Consider the following 23208-nt stretch of genomic DNA (forward strand, 5'->3'; position numbering starts at 1 on the left):
ATAAAATTATCGAATTTTAAAATTGTGGAGACGGCAAAATAATAATTGCCCCCGGGTGGCAAAAATCCTAGTTATGGCTCTGGAGTTAATTGTTTTTTTACATCCTAGGTCACGGAGTCCCTGAAATTTTTCCAAGGACCCATTCCACAAATAATCAATAAGCAAATAATCAATAATTGTCATAGTACATTATTTGAATATTGACTTTATATGTGTTTTTCGGCGCATAATTTCGGACAAATTTATTGAAAATAAGAGTGATTTCACAAACGAAATTACGAATTTGAGCAATGGTCGAAATATTTCTAAAATTTTAATTCGATTTCTTTTACTCGATATGAAATTGTAAAAAAGTAAATATCGTGAAAATTACGCCATTAGAAAAATTTCTTCCAATTAAAAGGAAATCCATCTCCAAAACAAATTACTCAGTTACCGTTGTTCAATTTCGTTATCAGTAATAAAGAAGAGGGAAGAAAAAAACCAAAGCCGCTTGAAAGATTCTTGATGCAGCTTTGAAAAAAACTGTGCAGTTATATTTGATGGCTCCTACACACGCTGTTATACCTGCGCAGGAATGAAAAACCGTTCCCTTCAGGTCACCTGTGCAGGTCAACTGACGGCCCCTACCACGACCACCTAGATAACTGTGTAATTTAGGTGGTCGTGCCCCTACACACGCTCAATTATGCACAGGTATAACTGAGTGTGTGTAGGGGCCTTTAAAGTGTGTGTCACCCCACGGGGGGAAATCTCATGCATGGGCGGAGGTACCCCCCACCCACCTTCAAAGGGGGAGCCGACTGATGATCGAATGTATATGCGTTTATATGAACTGACATCATCATCGTGCCCCACAGGGCCGGATTTACCATTAAGCAAAATAAGCACGTGTTTATGGCATCAGTACAGAAGGGGCACCACACATAAAAAGATATCAAATGGCATTTTTTTTAATGTACAATTTTTTTTCAACATCGATCATCCGATAGAAGATCCTAAAATTTTAAGAACGCTTGATTGTTGAAGATCGTTATCACAAGAATGGCGCGAAAGATGAGAATCTAATAATGTTGCAAATTATTTAATATTATTGCTGAGTTTTTTGATTAGCTTTTCACAATTTTCATAAAGTACGTCCAGGGCTGCCTTAACATTATCATATACGCCCACATACAAAGCGATTTTTCTGAGAAAGAGGCACTACTACCTAGCTAAAAATTCCTACCTACCTATTTGCATATTTACTCTTGAAAATCGGAACCAGATCTAATTGTCACTTGACACCCCGGAGAAGTACCCAGATGGGCCCATGCAGTAAACCAAGTTCTACAGAATAAGGACATGATTCTTGTGGGTCATTAGTGGATCAACTTCAACTATGTAGTTTGATCGATAGAAGTAAAAGAAATGCTACCAGGTGTAAATTACAAACTTGAGAATGTATCTAAAGGAAAAAATATCCAACATAACGGTGATTCATCAGAAATAATATACCTATTGGCAGGGCCGCAACTGGATACTTGGTTAGCCGGGACAACTACTCATTTAGGCACACCCCCTTCCCCCCCGTAATGCTGAAGTATAGGTTAAATAGTTAAAGTTGCGCCTTTTTTTGTGATGCGCCCGGGGCACCAAACCCACCTGCTCCTCCCCCCCCCCCGCACTAGTGGGGGACCCTGGCCATTCGAAGATTCAATGGTTTCCCGTGTTTCTCCTTTGAGTGTTGGTACAGCCTTTATCTCATCAACCATTCGTCGTAGTGTTCTAATTTTAAAAATTCTCAAAATGTGACTAGAAATCACCCTGTACGAGTTTTAAGGATGAAAATATAGTGTACACAAAATAAAAATGTAAATTTTATATGATCATTCTCTCATCTGCATTTTTTGGCAGAAATCTCATGCATAAACAAAAAATGGGGATTCCGCAATTACTCAAATGAAACACTTGAAGAGGCTCTTAGTGGGATTAGAAACAAACAGATGCTCACCATTTTTGATCACATTGGGGAGGCGTGTGTAATGGCCATGAAGAAAGTTGGCAAATTTTACTCATGGCCTGACCCAGCTGACGAAATTTGGTATCCGAGGTGCCGAATCATAATGAAAATCAAGAAACCTCGACCTATTAGCAGGAACAACTTTCAAGAATCGAATTTATTTGAACTACAAAGAATTGAATTTATTTTGAATTGAATGTTATATTTAGTGTGTTATATTTTAACAAGAGCCTTTTATATTTTCGAGTTTTAAGCCTTTTTTATTTTTGTTAATGTTTCAGCGAATTAAAATTTTCCAAAGAAAAGTAAAAATAAATGTTTTTTTACTTAAAAATGTGAAACTGATTTTTTAGGTTTCAGAGATTATTTTATTTAAAAATGACCAAATTTTGGGCAGAAAATTTTTTTCCAAATGGTTCTAAGCAAACTTAACAATCGAAATTCAATAAAAATGGATGTGACAGGCGAGAAAAAGGCACATAGTCCCCCCCCCCCCTCTTGGGGTGAGATGGCGACTATGTGCCACGCGAAAAAAATTCGCTGTCCTTTCGTTTTGTCATAACTTTTTTTTAACCAGAAATCGAAAGCTGAGATGTGAGGCTACCTTTAGTAAAATCCCCAGCAACCTAGGCAAAGCACAAGGGAAGATATTGTAAGACATATGGACGACTCCAGGAGAACTAGATGTATAAATTTAATTTTTAACTGAATTAAAAAAAACCATATTTAATAAATTACATGAAAATTGTTTCCGCGACCTGAGGTACCGCCGTGTGGGCAACTCATAAACATAAAAAAGTGCCGTCGTCGAGTTGAAACACTTCGTACAAAAAGAGAGAAAAAATATGTGCTGAGTATGGAAGTACAATATGGTATGTGTGGCGACGCCATCTGACAAGTGAAATATGAACTGAGGGCGCCGGCACACCACATGTACTACAGCTAAAAATGAAGCTAACCCCCTTGCTGCAAGCACTTCAATTAGTATGCGTCGTCTATAATGAAAATGTTCAATGGTTTATACTCCATCTAATATCCAATTAAAGAAATCTGGCCAATTCACAAAAAATAAATAAAATAGCACTATAAGAAAGAGCTTAACAAATCAAAAATGAATTTGAGAAAAAGCCAAATTTCTTAGAAGCTGAGCGTGGATTTATTAAAAAACAGCTGTCCCAAAATTTTTTTTTCAGATTTTATTTGGACTCGAGAGTTTTTCACATGTTGGAAGACATACATCATGGAATCAGAAAGACACTTGGTGTCATTCTTAAGCCCACACACTTATGCTGTGCATCCAGACGAGCAACTGAACTTGTACTCACAATGATGTGTCTGCGGTTACTACATCAAAAAGAATCACATTGCACCTCTTGGATTTTGCATAGCAAAGGCTGTAGATGTGAAAGTCTGGGGTGGGGGGGGGGGGAAAGCATGATGTTATCTTATGTATACGCATATACATTAGATTAGTAGGCTCCACCTTAGATACTGGGGGGGAGAATTTCCCCTTCCATGACCCTCCCCACTCCTGTATCTCCGCCCATGTTGTCACGTCCTGCTGTAAGACATTTTCCCTTCCACAAAATGACCATGACAACATAAATAGAAAACTTTCAACTGATAATTGGACACCAGCCATAAAAAATTGTGCCAATGCATAGATTTAATCAGTGAATGAACTCAAAATCTTCTAGAAAGCACACAATAAACCCATTAAAAACTGAATGAATTATTGATTTTATTTGAAAAAAAAAACAAAAAACAAAAAAACATCACACTACCAAAGAAGGTTTAAACTGAAAGATTGATTTCATGAAACAATTTGCAGATTGTGAAATTCAAGTTTTTCCCCAGTTCAGTTCTGAAAGAACGAAATAATAAAGTGATAAACGTCCACGTATAAAAGAGACACACACACACGTACACAGCACAGTCTCGTCGAACAACTCCATGAAACGAAGAAACCTCTTACAGTGCAAATTATGATGCTTGAGATTTACCCTGGCCCCCTCTTTCAATCGTTTAACCCAACTGAAGTATTCATCTCCAGGGTATGGAATTTTTGTGATTATAATATTAACACAAGAAATTTTCTCTTATGATTGACTTTGGGGTGGAGCACCACCTATGTTCATTGCCTCACTGCTGCTACTGTTGCTCGAGTCACTGGCATCTGCAAATAATAATAATTTAAAGAAATAAAATACAAGAAAGGGATTCAAAATCTTTCAAAGAAACATTGAAAATACTGATCCCGAATCCTAAAAAAATCAAAACTAAAATTATTTTCAGTCGAAGTCTACATGCATAATTCATATAGCATTTAAAGTATCGGCACATAGGCTTTCACGGTTGGCATCTAATTTAGAATAAGAACTTATACCAAGCAGTTAGAACGTGGCGGACAACTTTAGAGGTAATTCCAGTACTATCCCACAAAGCAGAATGTTTTACCTTGTTCTGTAATGAGCCCTCAGCTGACTAGAAATTTTCTGCGGTAAAAACTAACATAAGTGCTTTTTACACTTTTTCTTAAAATTCTTCCAGATTGTAATTTCAGTAACATACATCACAGATTTCAGTAACATACATCACAGATTTCAGAATATTCTGCTTTGGCTGTACTACCAAGTTCCGATGAGGTGACTTTATCAACTTTTCCAGCTTCACTTACTGTACATGATTGCAATTGGCTGGTTCCTTCATGCTCATTTGCGATTGGCTTAGAGAATGCTTAGTATTTTGTGAATATCTATTTTCGAGAGAATTTCCGCAGGTCAAAGGATTGGGAACTGGGCTGAGTTATCGTCTTTTTTGTTGAAATTATTTTTATGCTAGAAATCTCTATGGCTTCTCTGTAGACGCAGGGATAGTAATGAACATTAGATGAAATTATTGCAGTCTTCTCAAAATCCATCTTACGCCTGGTTGGTTGTTAAAACGTGAACCAAACGTAGAAACCATTCTAGAATGAGCATGAAGGAACCAGCCAGTCGCAACTATGTATTGTAAGTGAAGCTGGAAAAGTTGATAAAAAGGGCACCTTGTTGGCACCCAGTAGTGCCTGACTTACCTCTCTGAAGCTGCCAGCCACAACTGTGGGTGAAGCATCAGAAATAAATAGAAAACCGACCATGGCCTAACAGCCCGGAAAGTCCATATTCTCATATAACATTTAAAATCTTGTACCAAAAGTTTATCAGTTAAATTTATATAAACCTGTGCTTTATATACATGTTTATGAATGATGCATCTTCCATCAGTTAATTTTTTTTATCCTGTGTCGCTTTCCACACCCGATTGAATATCAATATGTTCTTACAGCTCTCCCACGTGTTCCATCAAACAGTAACAAGTTTAAATATGCAACATCATTAAAGAAAGGACCTTTTTTCCCCCATATGGGAAAATATATTACCCCACCAACAACATTTCTTTTCTGTAGATGCCTAGCTTTGTGGAGGCTTTTTGCCTATTTCGTAAGAATGACTGACTTATGCTCCCAGTATTCGGTTACTTGTTAACAAATAGAAACCTACTCCCCTCCCCCGAGTACGTGAGGGTCTCATACTTTCCACATAGAAGCATGTCGTATCATTTTATAATCCTACTTTTCTATATAATTCACGCATAGAATATATATTTTCTACATTTTTCTTTGCTTGTCAAAAAAAAATAATAAAAAATTGAAATTACCTTTCCATAATATCGTTAACTACTATTCAACAATAATTTGGTTAAAAATCTACAAACATACAAAATTTGATTCTAAATTTATGCGACAAACTTTGGAGTATCATAGAACATATCGTATAAACAGATTTTTTTCGGTCAAAGAACGTATGCCTGTAACGAGCTTATTTACCACTACAGTTTAACCTGAGATTGCACTTAAACTCTGCCTGTGAATACGGCTACAACTATTGCATTCAAATACTAAATCAGAAGTTACGAACAACACAAAGATTTTTTATCCAATTCTATACCAATTGCAAAAAAAAAAAAAAAAAAATCACCCTATAACATAAACAGTGATGAGGACACATTTTCAAACATAAATTTTGCAAAAAGTGAGTTGCAACAGTATGTGGTCAAATAAAGTCAGAGGATAAATCATTTTTGTGCACCATTTTTATTCTCTGTATGCAAAGCAATGGTTTATTAGACGGATCTGCAGTTTGTAGCAGGGCTTGATAAATTGCAAAAAGCTCCAGACACCAGAACAATTCTTAGGTGCCAAACATTTTTCCCATGAAAAAACAGGTAAAAAATAATTTTTCTTCAGACTTTTCCAAGACATAGTGACCACCTTCATATTGATAGATGATGCTGATATAAATTACAAAAATTTTGTATTGACGCCAGATTGTAATTTAGTAATCACATGTAGAAAATTTAAGGTATCAATACATAGTCATTTCATAGTCGTCGTGACAACCTGACACCTGAGATTTCTCACGCCCTTGTTCATACCCACTCCCAAATGACTTTTCTTTCTATGCTTCTCTTCAAGATAATAGCTTTGTGTGTTAACTTGGTAGCAACATGTTTGAGGACACTCATGGTCATCATGGCACTGTTCCTGTTTCAGAATAATTTGGACAATTGCTCTGAGCAGATGTCAAACTCATCCACAGGGAAAATGAAGTATTCTGATGACCATTTGAAGAGTCTGTCTGATTTAGGAAATTTATTGGCTTTAAATATGTTTTGAAGTAATTGAATACATTCTCATATATGCTGAAAGTATGGGCGCTCTTATCATGTTTGCAGAATAGACCTGGCTATGCACACTATCAGTCACAGGAATATCTTGAGAAAAAGTTCTGGTAAAACTTTTTGCAACATAAAATATGATAATTTCACAAGTTCATGTTATTCACTACTAAACCACATATGTACCTCATCTATATTCCTCAGCAGAAGTTCTAACGAATCGGTACATGTGTGTACATGTTGTGAACCTGACGTGCATGTTTTTGTGTTATGCTTGTAATGTGAAGTGCCACCATCTGCCATCATTTTTTCTAACTACGAGTGGAGTGTAATGATTGAATAATTGTAAGCCTATAGCTCTCTGTGACGAGACTTTTTAACTGGGAGATTGGCCCGCATTAGCACCATGTTATTCACTGATGGCAGACAGCACAATTTACTGCTCTCAAATATGTCTCAAAGTATTTTCATATATTCTCATTTTTTGCAAAAAGTGTGGGCACTCCCTCCATGTTTGTGTAGAATAGACCTGTCTATGGATCAGGAATGCCTATCATGCTACAGGAATGTCTTGAAAAAGTTCTAGCATATTTTGCCACACCATTAAGTTATAATTTCACAAGTTCAACTGTTGATAAACATGGCATATTGTGATTGACCATGTAAACACAAACATTGACACAAGAATCTTTGCTGATAAATATGAGGCCATGCAGCTTTTAAATGGGTGTATGCTTGTACATATGCATTCTTTGACAATAACATTTCTGTTTTGACATGCCCTAACAACCTTTAATCAATCATTTGGCCACTTAATTCCTCTCTATGATACCATGGCGGAAGAACACGTCATGACCAGATGATTGATTAAAGATGTCTCGAAAGTTTAGAATCACCGTACACATGAGAGCCAGTCAAAAAATAAATAAAAATTTGAATGATTTTTTTTTAGCCACAAACTATATTGGAGTCCAGTTCGATAAGGTATTTTTCTAAAATAATCTTCAATAATGTACACACTTGGCAGGATTCCCAGCAAAATCTACTAGGTCATTTCTCCGACAAAAGAGTGTCAGCGATATAAGCTTTGACCAAGCACTCATAAAACGCTAATTTATTTCTCCAATTGCAATTTTTCATCATAGCAAAGATTTAATGATGCATTTTCGCCTTGTAAAAAAATCAGAAACATTACCAGAACTGGTTAAAAAAGTTCCATCAAACATTAGGATATCTAAAGAAATTTCATCTGATTCCAACTTCCCAAATGTTTTCAAATTTATATCTCTGAGATTAAAATCAGCTGCATTTGTTAGATCAACATTTTGTTTTGCTTAGCAACATTATCATTCATTTATTTTGTTTGAAAGATGAAAAAAATAAAGCTACTTGCATTCTTTAAATGACAGTTTTGGGACTATTGCTAATCTTAGATGATTAAGAGGGTCTAATGCTAACAATCCCGAACCATCAAGCATTTTAATTAATGGGATCTCTTTATTTCAATTTTTCAATAACAGCCGCCTACATAGAAAGCAAGATTCAGTGATACCTTTCTCACTTGCTTTGGTTTCTACCAAAAATTTCTTGCAGCGAAACTTGTTATTTTTATCAAGAATCAAATTTTCTGACTGACAATAGTAAGTGCTTCCTTCATGCTGAAATTTTTTAGAACAATTCACATTCAGAATCAAAAGTTTCTTTTAAAAAATCCCAATTTTGCTTTATAATCGTCTACTCCCCTTCATAAGGAAGCACTCAGGCTTGATAAAAAAAATAGAAGCAGAATACTAGATGTTCATTTGTGTGGGTAAAAGCAAAAACATTTCTTGCTCATGCAACTCATTGTAAAAGAACTGCAGTTTTATTGGTTTTGCAAAGGAGCTATCTACTGACAAAAACATCCTCTTTTTTTTTTAATTTTAAATTCTTCCAAATGTTTCAAGTTTAGTTTTTCCCCTTCAGATTTCTTCCCTGACTTTTATTGAATATTTGTATATTTCTTGACTTGCCAAATATGTTTGTATAGTGATTCTGGTTGTTAACAGTGATTCTGAAGAATGCAGATGTGATTTGAAAGCCATGTGTGAAAAAAATGAGTCCCAGGACACTGACAACAAACACATCTGCCTAGGGCATAAAAGTTAATTGGGGGCAATATATTTCATAAAACACTGCATGAAGTTAGTTAGATTCTAACGAATGTAGTTTGTGAGAAATAAAATCAATCAATTTTTTTTCTTTGATTAGCCTACAAACAAACATAACATGAATGAATATCATTGACATATTCAAATTTGAAAAATAAAACATGCACAACATGCAGAAATTCACCATGCTGGTTAGAAAAACCCATGCAAAAATATCCATGCACATTTCATCATTTTTTCACGAAAGTTTTGCATTAAAAAAATTCACCTTTCGTTACAATTCTGTAGCAAGTCGTCACACAGGGAAGAAGGGAAATTAAAAAAAAAAAAAAGACCAAAAATTGGGAACGTTTATTTTGGGAAATTTATGTGCAAAAAAATAATGAAAATAGAACTTTTTCATATGAATAATGTTAGTTTTTGTAAACAAACTTTTTTCCACATAATTTTTGGACATGCTTAAATCAACCGAAATCTTTGGAAAGTCATAACAAAAACATCTAATATGTGAGCAATAAGATCTCCACAGACAATGCATTCAAAATACGTATCAGAAACAATAAAAAATAAAAATCTAACCTTCCTATAACTTTCTTTTTTCTCGAATTAAACTAAGTATGCTTTCCGTATTTTTTGTATTTGCTCCCATTATGGGACATTTTTTTGTCTGTAAAGATAAATGTAAATCATAGATAACCTTTTTTTTTTCACTGACCAAACATAATGAACACATACAAGTTTCAACTACAATAAAGTAACATCAGTCAACTTTCACAGTGCTGCAGCTTTCTGGTCAAGTCTATTAAAAAACTGACCATGGCAAGAAAAATGGCACTGGTTCGATTAGTATGAGTTATAACTGGAGAATTATATGTAGAAGGCACATATGCGCAAAAATACCTTTAAGTAATAAGGAAAAAGTAGAATAAAGTGTATTTGCGCTGTTGTGGCCATCAGCCAACTAAAAATGACAAAGAACTGATTTCTCGCCAATTCATCTCCATTGTTGCAAACTGATGTAAATATCCAAATGATATAAAAAACACGAGTTCTTAGTGGTGTAAGTTCCCAAAGTTCTCCTCCCACTTTGTGTACTAAGCCAAAGTGAAATGCACAATCATGATCAATGACAATTCACTAATGCAGATTTCACATTAGCTTCAAGAAACCTGCAAGATCATTTTTGAAATTAGTTGGAAAAACTACACCAAAGAAGATAGAAAACTGGAAAATGCAAAGAACAATGAAAAATTTATATTTTTATATTATTTATATATTGGTATTTAACACAACTGTTTTGTTTAACCATAAATTAGCATTTGTGAGTCTATCAGCTCTCTGTGGAGAGACTTTTTGAAAGGGTGGTACATTCCTGCCACAAAATTGGAAAACCAGAGGGTAGGGAAGAAACAAACAAAATCAAAAAATAAGCTCTTCTTGAACAGCCTCTTGATCATGTTTTTCATTTCTTAAAAATACAAGAGGAGCATAATATCACAGACTCCAAATAATTTTTCTGTGTGAAAAAGAAAAGACCATATTCGAAAATTCCGCAAATTTAGATGAGATGCTCATGATGTGTCTGGTGTGAATTTTTATACACAATATGCACAACATATCATCTTGGTATACAAAAAAGAAATTTTGTGAAATTGATTTCTTACAACTTCTATAATGCATTTGAATAATTCAATGAATTAAGAAAATACACTTAAGCATCCCAAATTTTTCATCAGTTTCGATGACCAGTGCCTTTTTTGAATGACAGTTGACTGCAGTTATGGATGTGTCACTTGTCAAGTGAATTGAATCTCATTTCGTGAGCTATCAAGCCAATGATGATTTAGATCCAATATTCAAGAAGCAAACAGATGGTTGAATTTAAGCAATCATTTTACATACGAAACCTTGCCACCTGCTAACTTTGTTTCTTGAGAAAATTTGTGGGAGTCACCACCCCTATTCAATGAGGTTCTGATATCACCACTGGGGGCGTCAAGTATTTTGCCAGACAGTGATAATTTGCTAAAACACATAAGCTCAATATTATGCTAGTATTATGTAGGATCTAACAAAACTTGTTGTCTACAAACAGGTAAGCTGTCCAACCGATAAAAAAAAAGCTTAGCAAAAGAATATCTTCATTAAAAAAATCAATTGCCAGGAAGCGAGATATGCCATTGAAATTAGTGTCACAGATCACTAGATAGATTCTTGTTTCAACACAAGATTACACACACCAATGAGAAGCATGTGTGTATATTTGTACACATTAACAGCTGAGGACGAAATTCTAATAATTTTTGTATACAATTTGTATAAGCTGTGCATTAAATTAAAAACAATTGCAATTAAAAAAAATAAATTGTAACAAATTTGCAAAAACTGGCAAAAAAGACAAAATAAAAGCAAAGCTAACAAAATTTTAGCAGCAAAGCAAATTATGCAAAAGTGACCAATTATTTTGCAGACAAAAAAAAGGATAACTTCAAAAAAAAAATAAATAAAGTTAAAGCAAACAAATGCAGAAGTTATTGGCATGTCAGCTATAGAACCAAAGCATTATGTGAAAAGAACCATTTCTGAAGAAAAAAAAGCAGTACTATAGTCAGCCATTTTTAAATATTAACTGGCTGGAACAAAGTATCGGTTAATTTTAAGTACTTGCAGCCGCTTTACAGGAGATTTGAGATATTTGCATCTCAGATGCTTAATTAACTGTGTGAAATTAAAACCATTGGTAAAAACACTTAAACATCAGAAATGGCATTCCTCACATCAAACAAGCAATTGATAAGCAATAAACAAAATGGTGGGTAAAAGAAAGCTTTAAACCAATTAAAAATTGTATAAATGACCATTCACAAAGCAAAAAAAAATAAATAAATAAAAGCTTAAGCTAAAAATTAAAACAAAATTTTAAAAAATGGCAGCACTAGGAAAAAAATTTAGCAGAGCAAATAAAGGTCACCTTGAGGCTGAGATTGCGGAGGACAAGGGCTAGGCATAGTCGACGCATCTCCGCCCATGACTTGAGGTGGAGGATGGCCAGGACCTGGTTGTCCTTGTGGTACTGGAGGCATACCTGATTACAGAAAAAAAAGTTGAGATATAATATTTTAAAAAAAGATTAGATCAAAAACAAAATGCAAAAGCTATGTACTCCATTTCAATATAAGTTTCTGTAAAAATAATAAGAAAACATGTATCACAAAAAACAATTACTGTCGATCAATGTGCAAATTTTTTATACATGTAGACCTGTAGGTGAATAGAAACATTTTTGCCACTATGATTGGAGGTAATGTTTTAGTTTTATTTATTGATTTAACAAGAAATTTATAAGAAATTTTTTTGGGGGGAAGGGTAATTACAGTCCTTACATTCTTAATTACACAAAGAGACATTAGCCCGCAAATGATCAATTACTATGAGTAAGAAAGATAGCAAGACATCACGAAGGGCAGAGCTTTTGACAAAACTGAATTTAGCTAATGACATAATAGTTTGCTTGCAAAGCTCTTTTGATGCATCATAGACCAAACAAATGACTGTTTTACTACTTAATGTTTGAGAAAAAAGGCAACCGAAGTAGACATCAAAAAGTAATTGTTGCTGGGCAGTTTTTGACCCTATTGGGCATTTACCCAACCCTAACGAACTTTAAAAGTAGCCTATCATTTAAGACAGGGCCTGTTTAGTAAAAAAATTGAAAAAGAAATTGGTATGAAATTGCAGATTTGTTTTAAGAACAGACACATAAAATCAATTTTATATATACAGATGATGAGTTTTTTTGTTTTACAGTGCCATCTGTGAGTGAAATTTGAATTTTCTTTTATTTATCGAAAAGAATTCTAGGCCATGATAAATTACCTTAGTGTAAGCTGCACTTTTTCCATGTAAATTGGTCTATTTGGTATCAATTTGATATTTATTCTTTGGAAATGCAGTCTGTGTGACATCATTTTGTACTCGATATGATAATATAAGACACCTTTATATAGTTTTTTCAAGGGGCTTTATGATGGAAAAATTTTAAAAAACCTTGAACAAAAGAAGTTTCCAAAAAAAACACAGACCTCCCTAGTTTTTCACGATTTACAGTCGTTTGCATTTTATGATATAAATCCATAGGAACCACTGAAATTCCGTAGCATATAATTACATTCAGCAACTCTTTTGAAGATACAATACAAAATTAATAGCTGTAGATGCATAAGTTTAATCAAGTTTTTGCTCTACTGCAATGGTTTGTGAGAACCATAAAATTTCCACCAGTGAAATGTCTACAAAGGTGTATGTGCAGTTTATTTAATAGTAGTGATGCTTCATGAAGTGTTTGTCATGGCTCCCAAGAGCATTGCCCTAAGCTGAAGGATCTAAACCGGGGGGGGGGGGGGGGGTCTTCAACAGGTGGCCCTCAAAGCTATTTGCCATGGGCAGCTGACAATTTTGAGAAAATAGCTACTTTACATGGGAAATTAAATTTCAAAAAAATTTTGTTTAAGACCACTGGCCACTGAGAGCTGAACTATGGTATTTCAACTGTGAGATAAATGCTTTAATATGGTAAGATTGTCATTTCAACAAATTTTGAGGGCTCTCTGGCCCCAAACATTTATGGGGAACCCAATTTCTTAGTTGCCAACTTTGGAGAATTAAAATTAGGGAAGTTTTTACGAGGATCCAAATTATATACAAAAATCAATATAAAAGGGATTAGATATCCCCCTTTGTAAAAATGTGACATCGTAGTGTAAGCTATAGCAGAGCAGCACTAAGTCACACAATAATTGCCAACCAATAGGTTAAAAATTACCTGCCATTACTACTTTCAAATGAAATCACACTAATAAAAAAATTGCCATCGGCTCGAAACAAGACATGGTCAAAGTAAATACAAGTCATCTCGCCAATTTCAGATGTCGCAAAGCCGAACTGATGCTGGCTGTTTTGTTAAATTTTGTCCCCCACCCCCCCCCCTAAAATGAAATACTTTTGTTATTTGGCGAAATGGCGACAATTCACATTACGCTTGCGAGGTCATTTCTGGGATTAAAAACAAAAGCCTCAATCTTTTTTCCAAGAATACGGTCGAAATTCCAGAGATATAAGAATTTTTTGGGAGTCCGGGAGATGGAGTAGAAATTTGGGAGACGCCCTGAAAATCTGGTAGACTTGGCAGCTATGCAATTTCATTTATTTCACAAGAGAGAATTCAGCATCTAATGAGTGTATACAATTGCAAAATTTCTGTAAAAAACACAATATAAAAGCAAAATAATCTTAGAATTAGGTCCAAAATATTTTTGATTTATGGATTCTGAAAGGAATAATTTCATACACAATGAGAGAAAAGAGTTCTTAATTTCAGAATCATGTAATATAAGAGGAAAAAAATAGAATTGGGGAGAAATAATTTGAATTATTAAAATCTATTTAAAAACAATATTTTCAGAATGGAAATATTAAGGGCCCATTGGCAAATCCATTAAGATGCCATTGTAGGCCTACATCACATCAAGTCCTTGTAAATTTGTACAGACTTACAATTCCAAATAACTCAGTATACACAAAACCCACGGGCCACCAAGTCAAAGTTTTAACTTGACCAGCAATGCCTGAAAGATTGAATTCCCCTGAACTAAACTTACAGGAATTAATACTTTATTGCAACTAGTACAGCTCTTTATGCTATGAGAAAACTGGGAGTATGTAGTTGCTAGGACAAAGAGCCACTGGTGTTGCATCACGATGGTTAGGAATTGGATCACTCTAACAAGGTAGCCAAGGACGTGTGATCGCTGGGGCAAGAAAAGCTCAAATATTTTATTGCAAGGCAACTGTGAACCGTCATTTTGTCGCTACAGCCCCATTTGAATTAAAAGTTTGAGAATCACTGTGCCGTAGTGCATGTTTAAATAACCTATAATGCAATCCAAAAATGTCATTTAAGTTCTGTTTGTTGAATCAGTGAAACAAGTCAATTTTTATTATATAAAGCTTTCAAACGCCATTCTATATTTTCATTGAAAAAAGACGACTTTTCATTAAAAAACTGCAAATTTATTTATGCAGTTGTCCCTCCGTATTCGGGGGGTGGGGGGTTATGTTCCAGGGGTGACTACGAATATGGAAAATCTGTGAATAACCCAAAACCTAAACTTTAATTTTTCATACATCTCATTTTTACAATATTTGTATTGTATGGACGAGGGAGGGGCAGTGATTCAAGGCAATGCTTTCTAAAGAACAATACAATCTCTGCTAGTCACTCCTTCTAAATTCTAGTTAATTCGTTAGAGTATACTGACCAATTTTTCTACATGTGAATAACATACCACAAGATGGGTGTATCTTGAACATTGTGTAAAATTGTAAGCTATTCTAGAACCGATCTTAATAACTAACAGCCAGTAATTTATATACACACAAAAATTCACATTCTGGTTTATACTATTGTCAATGTGATGTACACAAATCTTGTTTGATTAACTTACCCATATTTGATGGTCCACCTTGGTGAACATTGACTGGGGGATTCGAAGGTACAAAACCAGACATCGGGGGCCTTGAACCAACCATTATCGTTCCATTTGGTGGGTAGGTCACCGAACCCGAATACATAGGCCCTGGTTGGATTACTGGCCGTTGTTGATGAGGCATCATATGAGGTGGAACATGACCCATAGCGTGCATCGGTCCTCCTGGTCCTCCGTGCCCCTGCATGAAAGGGGGCTGAGGATGTTGCTGTGGTGGCTGTTGTTGTGGAGGTTGAACATGAGGTGGTTGCTGTTGCTGTAAATTAGTTGTCTGTGGATGCTGCATCTGTTGTTGCTGTGGATGAGGTTGCTGATGGGGTGGTGGCTGTTGCACATGTGGAACTGGTGGCTGCACATGTTGTTGCACAGGCTGTTGCTGCTGAAGTGGGTGCTGTGAAGTTGGCGGTTGCTGTGTATGTTGAGGAGGTTGTGAGGGTGGCTGCTGCTGCTGAGGCTGGGGTGGTTGCTGAGCCATACTTGGATGCATCTGGGAAATCGGCCCAGGACTCGGTGGCACATTTGGCATTCCAACTTGCATGGGTCCAGGTGATGGTACTGGTGGCGCAGGAGAAGGATGTGGAGATTGCTGTGGTGGAGGATGTAGATTAGGAGCAGCTGGAGAGGGTGCCATGGGCATAGGACTCGGACTTGGTGTAGCTGATGGTACAGGTACAGCATGTGGAGATGGTACAGAAGGCGGAATGGATTGCTGTGATGGAGTGGGAGTTGGAACAGTGGCCCCACTGTTGCTAGGCGGCCTTGAAGGTGGAAGTGAAGGTCGAGAAGGGGCTGCTGGCGACTGACCCGGCACTGTACTTGGAGAATCTCTTCCTTGTTCTGAACCAGCACCACCTTGCTGAGCCATAATCATTGCATGAGCCTGTTGGCGAGCTCTGAATTCTGCAGCTCTTAGCTGTTCCATATGAAATTGTTGACGTTCTTGTATGAGTTGCTGCCTCTGGTATTCCAGCTAAGAAAAATAAAATCACAACCGTCAAACAATAGAATTTCCCATGACCAGCTAAACATCAATGTATACATACATTGCTCAAAGGTATTACTAGTTGTCTAAGTTTCATATATTAATGGATAATTCAGACATCAGGGAAGTTCTGAGGGTCATAATATAAATAATAAACATATTAGGATGTGACAAGATATAAAAGTTAACAATTTAACTTACAACATTCCTAGTAAGCAAAACTACAAATGTAGATTTTTTGTAAAATAAAAAACAGAGAAAAATTCTATCTTCATTGAACGCATTTTGGAAATGGTGGGGAATAAGAGGTAGATTTACATCAGTTTTGATTACATGCATAGGCACTGGAACCTAGGGGATGAGGGCATTTGACTTCCCCCCAAATAGTTTCTGAAAAACAATGCAATGCACCTATTTTACCAGCAAATTTTCAGAGCTTCCCCCAAATGTTTTCTTCATATCTGGGCCTCTGATTATATATAAAGTGTTGCCATAAATTCAAGAATAGTTCGAAAATTCATAAAAAATCCAAGGAACTAGTATATTTGAATGCTGTTTGCAAAAAAGTTATTCTCACAAAGAGGGATTTCTTTTGGTGAAGAAAAAAAAATTAGTTCAAATTTCTGTCGATAGAGGAAGCTGCACGACATCTAAGCACATAATTCTGGACCTGCACCTTTCTTTAATCTCTTCTGCGTCCAAAATGTTCAGCCAGCGTTCTGTGGCTGAGGTGAAATACAAAAAAAAAAAATTGATTCCTTGGGTATTACATTTAGAACGTAATATGTATTTTGTATCTGTGTTTAACTATGATGTGTTTGAGTTTAATAAATTTCAAATACAAGGCCACAAAACAGGCAAAATACCCAATGACGTTGCCAAAGAAATTTGCCTACAAAAATTATGAATGCTCATTAAAACTAAAACACAGCAAGAAGAAAAATAAGAGCAATTATCATGAAAAAACTTAATACACACATTAGAACAAAACTAAAACTAATGATTATGATAAAATGATATGCACTACCTAAAAAAAATTATGGTTAATTAAACTTAGATAAGACAGCCATAATGAACTAATAGTACTTCATCCACCAATGTCAAAATCATGTAAGCACCAGTAACAGGCAAAATCAGAAATGAGCTGTTAATCGTGCTTTTTTTGCATTTTAAAAAAATCTGATTCACATATTTTCAAGTGATTTGTTTTCATTCAGCATCCTCTGTACACAAAAATTCAAACTAATTTTTTTCTCTCAAATGGTAATAAAAAAAATCCTTTTCATGAGAATTTATTTTTTCACAAACCACATTGAAATATAACGATTCCTTAGTCTTATGATTTTTAAACTATTTAGAAATTCATAGGACACCCTGTACATTGCCCCACTTCAGCAGAAGGGAGATTTAGGCATTGGAGACTGTCCAGGGTTCATATTCACTTTCAAGAATAGATTTCCTTGACTTCAGGTTTTTCAGTCAAATTTCAAAAAAATTCCACAGTAATCATAAAATTAATAATTTGTCAAAATTGTAATCAATATAAATTGGGGGTTTTTTCACGAATCCTCTGTACATTTATATATCTTTTTATTCAATAATTTGTTTTTTTTCTTTCCATTTCTTCACTGGACTAGTTTTCAGCATCTAACACAAAGCTAGAGTTTTTATCTTTAGCTCCACTAAAATTCTTACTGTGTCCCTATACTGTTACTTTCTGTGTTCTTACACGTGTAGCCTTTTTTCCCCTACTCCGATGTTTTCTTTCCTCAATAACAAGAGGTAGATTTACATCAGTTTTGATTACATGCATAGGCACTCTGCATGATTACTGGATAATTTATCACAATAACACATTTCAGGATTTATTTAATTTATTTAATAACTACTTTGTTTGATTCCCATCATGTATGCAATACCAACTTTTACACTGAATACATTATCCCTTCCATGTTCAAAAAAACATATTATAGTTATACATGTCATGTTCACAAATATGTACTGTAATTATAGTTGATTACTTACAGTCTCTCTTTCCCTATCCATGATGGCTTCAAGCTCCTCGAAATGTCGTAATTTTATTTCCAACTTCTTCATCTGAGTTTCAACTAGCAATGCAACGAGTGATTTGATTTTCCTTTCTTCAACAGCAGCCAAGTGCTACAATGAAACCATTTAAGATTCTTATAAATATGACCACAACTGAATTCCAAGTAAATAAAATCAATCAACCTTCAAACCCAATTTATTAATGATTTAGCAGGATTCACACAGACAACCCAGAATGAATATAGATCTAATTTATATTATTTTAATGATTCAGAAATGTTTATTGCTATTTGTGTCTGGTGTGTCTGTTATTGAGAGATTTCCCTGTACCGAACATTACCATTATTAAATTCATTATAATTATCCATATTTCATGCAAATGACTTTTTTTATGTTTCAGTACCGAGAATATAAATCATATTGTTTTTGGTACCAAAATCTAAAAAAAATTAATTTGGATGAAGTTTATATAATTATAATGAAAATGTTTGATACAGGGAAACCTCTCAATAACAGACACCAGAGACAACTGTTTACTAATGAGGAATGCCTGTTAATAGGTGGTAAAATACATATAGTTTTGTGTGTGTGTCTGTGCTCATAGTGGGATGAAGAGGTCTGAGTTACAAGAATTGCGACTAGGAAGAAAAAATCAAATCGCATAGGGGTGGAAGAAGAGATGCCCATACATAGTAAAAGAGGAGAGAGAAAATGACCGGAGTAGTTCTGAAATTTAAGGGTGTGATGATGATCCCACAGCAGAAGCTTTTTTTAAGAGGGGGGAAAAAAGAAGAGAAAAAGGATCAATCAGCAGATAGCGAAAATCAGTAGATGAAGGTTAAAACAAGCATGTTTGTCCAAGTTGAACCTCTCATTGAGTGGCCTCTTTCTCTCCTTCATCTCACTTCTCGAATATGTGCGATGTAGAACAAAGCAATACAATTTTTTTCATTACTAGTCTCTATTATACACTCCTGTACCTTGGTCGCCTCATTATGTGCATGGCCTTAATGGAAGGTTTCACTGTAATTATAATTTTGAATTGGTTTGCTCTCAAACTATAATTTGTCTTGTGAAAATCAAATGAGAATAGAGACAAAACATGATTTTCCAATCCAGATAAAAACTATTCTTAAAATGTTTTTAACAAACAAATTACTTGTATGCACAAAGATCCCCCCCCCTTCCCCACAAGGATCATATTCTAGAATAAAGAATATAGGGAATTTACTACTTCCCCCTTCAACAGCTGTTAAAAAAAATATGCACTATAATTCATCCCTAAAACTCACTTAGCAAGTATATGAGATATGCAAAGATTCACAAGTTGAAAAACACAACATAACATCTTGTTGGATAGGAAAATAAAATTTTTAGCCATCTCAAAAAAGTACAAAACATGGTATCAAATAATTAGTTCGATTTTTATGAAGGTGTGTGTATAAAAAAATTTTCAATAATGGAGAAACGCATTGTCAAGTCCAACACAAAGTATCTCTCTCTCTCTCTCTCATTCCAAGAAATATTCATGCCTACCATGAAATAGTCAATCATGAAGTCAAATCGGGTCAGACCAACCAAATGATTGAAACAAAAGCCCATTCTATGAGTTAACATAGAAATTACAATGGATATTTCATCGTAGATGTTAATCATTAGCAGGCACAAATATCTTGTTTTTCTACAACAATAGTACCCGGGTTTCCAACTTTATGCGAATGCGAGCCGATCTCCCAATTAAAAAGTCTTGCCACAGAGAGCACCAGTCCTACAAACAGTACAAATATTTAGTCATTACACTTCACTCACTTCACTTCTGAGATATAGATGGCAGCACTAAAAATCATACACAACACTAGATACGCACTCAGACTGGTAGGTACACATACTTACACTTCCAGCGCAACTCACTAGGTAGTAAATTGCCCATGGCGATAGACCTGAGTTGTGCTCGGCTTGAAAAAAAAAAGTAATACCCAAGATTTTTCAAATGTTTAAGGTCCTCAGATTTTCCAGTGATTATTTACCTTAAATTATTATGTCATAGGCAAAGTACAATATTTTTTCCAGTTGTGTATGAATCAGATTATGACTTTATATCATTGAATCCCATGCTTCAGGTGGTAAATCATCTATTCATTGATCCGCCTATCAGAGTCATGTATGATTGAGTTGCCATTGAATCTATCTTTATATTGCAGAGAAATGAACAAGAAATTTCTTTATCAAGAAAACAGATATTTTCTGGATATTATGCTAAGGTTAACTCGGAAAGAAAAGTCATTTTGTCTCTGCCGGGACACAAACCAAGGTTCTTTTGCATACCAGGTAAGCATGCTACCATCTACACCACTGGAGACCCTGCCTTCCTTATTTCACGCACTGTGGCATGAGGCGCTGAAGTAGTGGCTTAATAGCCTCTCTTAACTTCAGTGAATGGCCCCAGGTGGAATGGTGGAGATGGAGAGTTTTTTCTCAGCCCAAGATATCAAAGAAACAGGTATTATGTTTAGATGAACTCGGAAAGAAAATTCATCTTGTCTTTGCCGGGACAAGATGACGAAAAAATTCTTTATTTTAATTCTTCTTACCTTTGCCTTCACAGCGGCCGCACCCAATGCTGCTGCAGCAGCAGTGGACAACTGAGCATCTTTGATAAGACGGTCTCGTTCAGTTTCTGGAGGTTTTACTACAGGAGCCGGAAGAACAGGAGCAACAGCAGAAGCTACAGTTGTAGTATTGGTTCCAGGGGTGGCAGCGCCAGTACTGACAACTTCCTCAGTCGATTCTTGGGATTTTGGCTGCTCTTCTTTTTCACCATTTGTTTCTTCAGGATTCACAGGTTCTGTCTTGATCTGTGTGAGCAGTGGCGGCTGTTGTGGGGCACCTCCTTCAGCTGGCTTAACCTCACTGACAGTAGTAGCTGCTGCTGCTGCAGCATCATTTTCCTGTTTTTGTGGAGGTTGATCAACTTCCATTGGTTCGACCTAAACATTAAATGCAAAGGCAACAAAAAACATAATAAGTAAGGTTTTAAAAAAGAATGAACATGAATTTCAGCCAATTAATTAAAAAAAAATTTTTTTACTTTTATTGTTCATTACTCATATTGTTCTTAAAGATTTATTTCCATGATTAACATTAAATTCATATAATATTCCAATTCAATTTCTACTCCAAAAAATTGGTGAAACATACTACTTCTAACTTTGATGGTGAAAAATTAGCAATTTACTCAGATATTTCAGACATATATATGAAAACACTTCAGAGTTTAAAATTAGTGCTTCCAGAGTTGAAGTTTAGCACATTAGTTGCATTAGTGAAATTCAAATGCTTTAATGTCAATATAATATTGCATTGCCAGCTATAAGAATTATGACATTTATGCTCCAGATCTTCCTTTCCTAAAAAATAATAATTTACCCTCTCAGGAGTTTTTTCAGCTTTTGTTTCAGTTGTAGGTGGTTGCACAGGAGTAGCTGGCTGCTGACTCACAGCACTCGGAGAAGCAGTATCTTTCTTTTCTTTTTCAGAACTATCTTCTACATAAATATAGATACATAACAAAATGAGTGAAGGAATTTGTTTCAATTCTTTAGAATGAATTTTTTGTTGGATGGATGAAGGTGCTATGTCACCGATTATGACATAGTGCCTTCAATACTCTTAACTCCTCAACAATATAAAACATTTCTTAGCAGTTGAAAGAGCTATCTATGTATAAGGAAAAACTTTGATGCCATATTTTAAATAACTAAGACTTTGTGACTTGTGACACCTACTTCTACACTTTGAACATGTTCATAACTGATTGTATCCAAAAAAATAGTCAAACATGTTATAACGTCAATTGAGCTTAGTACCACAAATTTCAGTGAACAAATCTCTTCCATATAGGGATTATAATGTAAAAAACCTGTTTTAGATTCAACTCGTTATAACACCAACTATTGTTTGGATGTATAAAAGTCTGTCATTTTCCAAGAAAAAATTTCCACATTTCTTCTCTCGCTTTTTTCGAAAGGCATTGAGGATTTTTCTCATTGTTATTATCAATCAGCATAACAACAGTTCAGAGCAAATGACTTAAAAAATAAAGAATGGTGTGGTCAGGAAATCATAGAAAGCCCATTGAATACCAGAAAATGTGAAGGGACATTAGAGATAACCAACCAACCCATTTGAATGAACAAATTTATTGATAAGAGAAAGTGTACAATGAGCTTGCTGCACCAGTTTGTTCATGGTTTCCAAGACAAGTTTTTCAATGGTGCATGTTTTTATTCACTAGTGTCATCTCCCTCGATTTGCTCCATTCAATCATGTTATGGAGTAGCACTAATAAGACACAAAGATACAGTAGTTCATAATAAACAAAAAATTTATGAAGCAGAGTTTTTTGAAATGTTATTTGAACCATGATCCAATATAATGGAAAGCTCATTATAGCGACAAAATTCTTTGGGACAGATGGTAGCTTTACAATAGTGTTTGAATGTACATTGAAAAGGGGGAAAAAAGGAAAACCCTACCATCATCCTTCTCCAAGGTTCCAGCAATACCGGTCATGTCCAAACCAGACTTAGGATCAGCAACACCATCAACAGCCGCAGCCTCAACATTTTTGATATGGGCATCAAGCAAAGCAGATGGCACTTCATCTTTTATCTTTGCGAACTCCTCTGAAGTAAATTAAAAAAAAAGACAAATCAAACTCATGGAATGAAACTCATCATAAAAAAATTCACATTTTCAAAT

At 35.1% G+C, this 23208-nt stretch overlaps 1 protein-coding gene across 4 annotated transcripts in view; it reads right to left on the bottom strand.

Annotated features, from left to right (window-relative positions):
* Window positions 1-3718: 3718 nt before the first annotated feature.
* mor (SWI/SNF- related protein mor) overlaps window positions 3719-23208 on the bottom strand; it is a 47747-nt gene continuing 28257 nt past the window's right edge. For 2 of the 4 annotated variants that reach the window (XM_089234872.1, XM_089234871.1), the window contains exons 19-26: window positions 22983-23132; window positions 21874-21992; window positions 21039-21434; window positions 18424-18558; window positions 15375-16386; window positions 11843-11956; window positions 9451-9538; window positions 3719-4178 (exon numbers count right to left, since the gene is read on the bottom strand). In XM_089234872.1, the coding sequence (XP_089090998.1) occupies window positions 9483-9538; window positions 11843-11956; window positions 15375-16386; window positions 18424-18558; window positions 21039-21434; window positions 21874-21992; window positions 22983-23132 (1982 nt within the window). In that variant the 3' untranslated portion in view covers window positions 3719-4178; window positions 9451-9482. The remainder of the gene's footprint in view (window positions 4179-9450; window positions 9539-11842; window positions 11957-15374; window positions 16387-18423; window positions 18559-21038; window positions 21435-21873; window positions 21993-22982; window positions 23133-23208) is intronic. The other 2 variants (XM_089234870.1, XM_089234869.1) reach the window with 1 other exon arrangement.

The sequence above is a fragment of the Pholcus phalangioides genome, unplaced genomic scaffold (genome assembly GCF_987345545.1).
Source record: "Pholcus phalangioides strain wild (caught in Gottingen) unplaced genomic scaffold, Ppha-v1.0 ptg000008l_1, whole genome shotgun sequence".
Classification (NCBI taxonomy): domain Eukaryota; kingdom Metazoa; phylum Arthropoda; class Arachnida; order Araneae; family Pholcidae; genus Pholcus; species Pholcus phalangioides.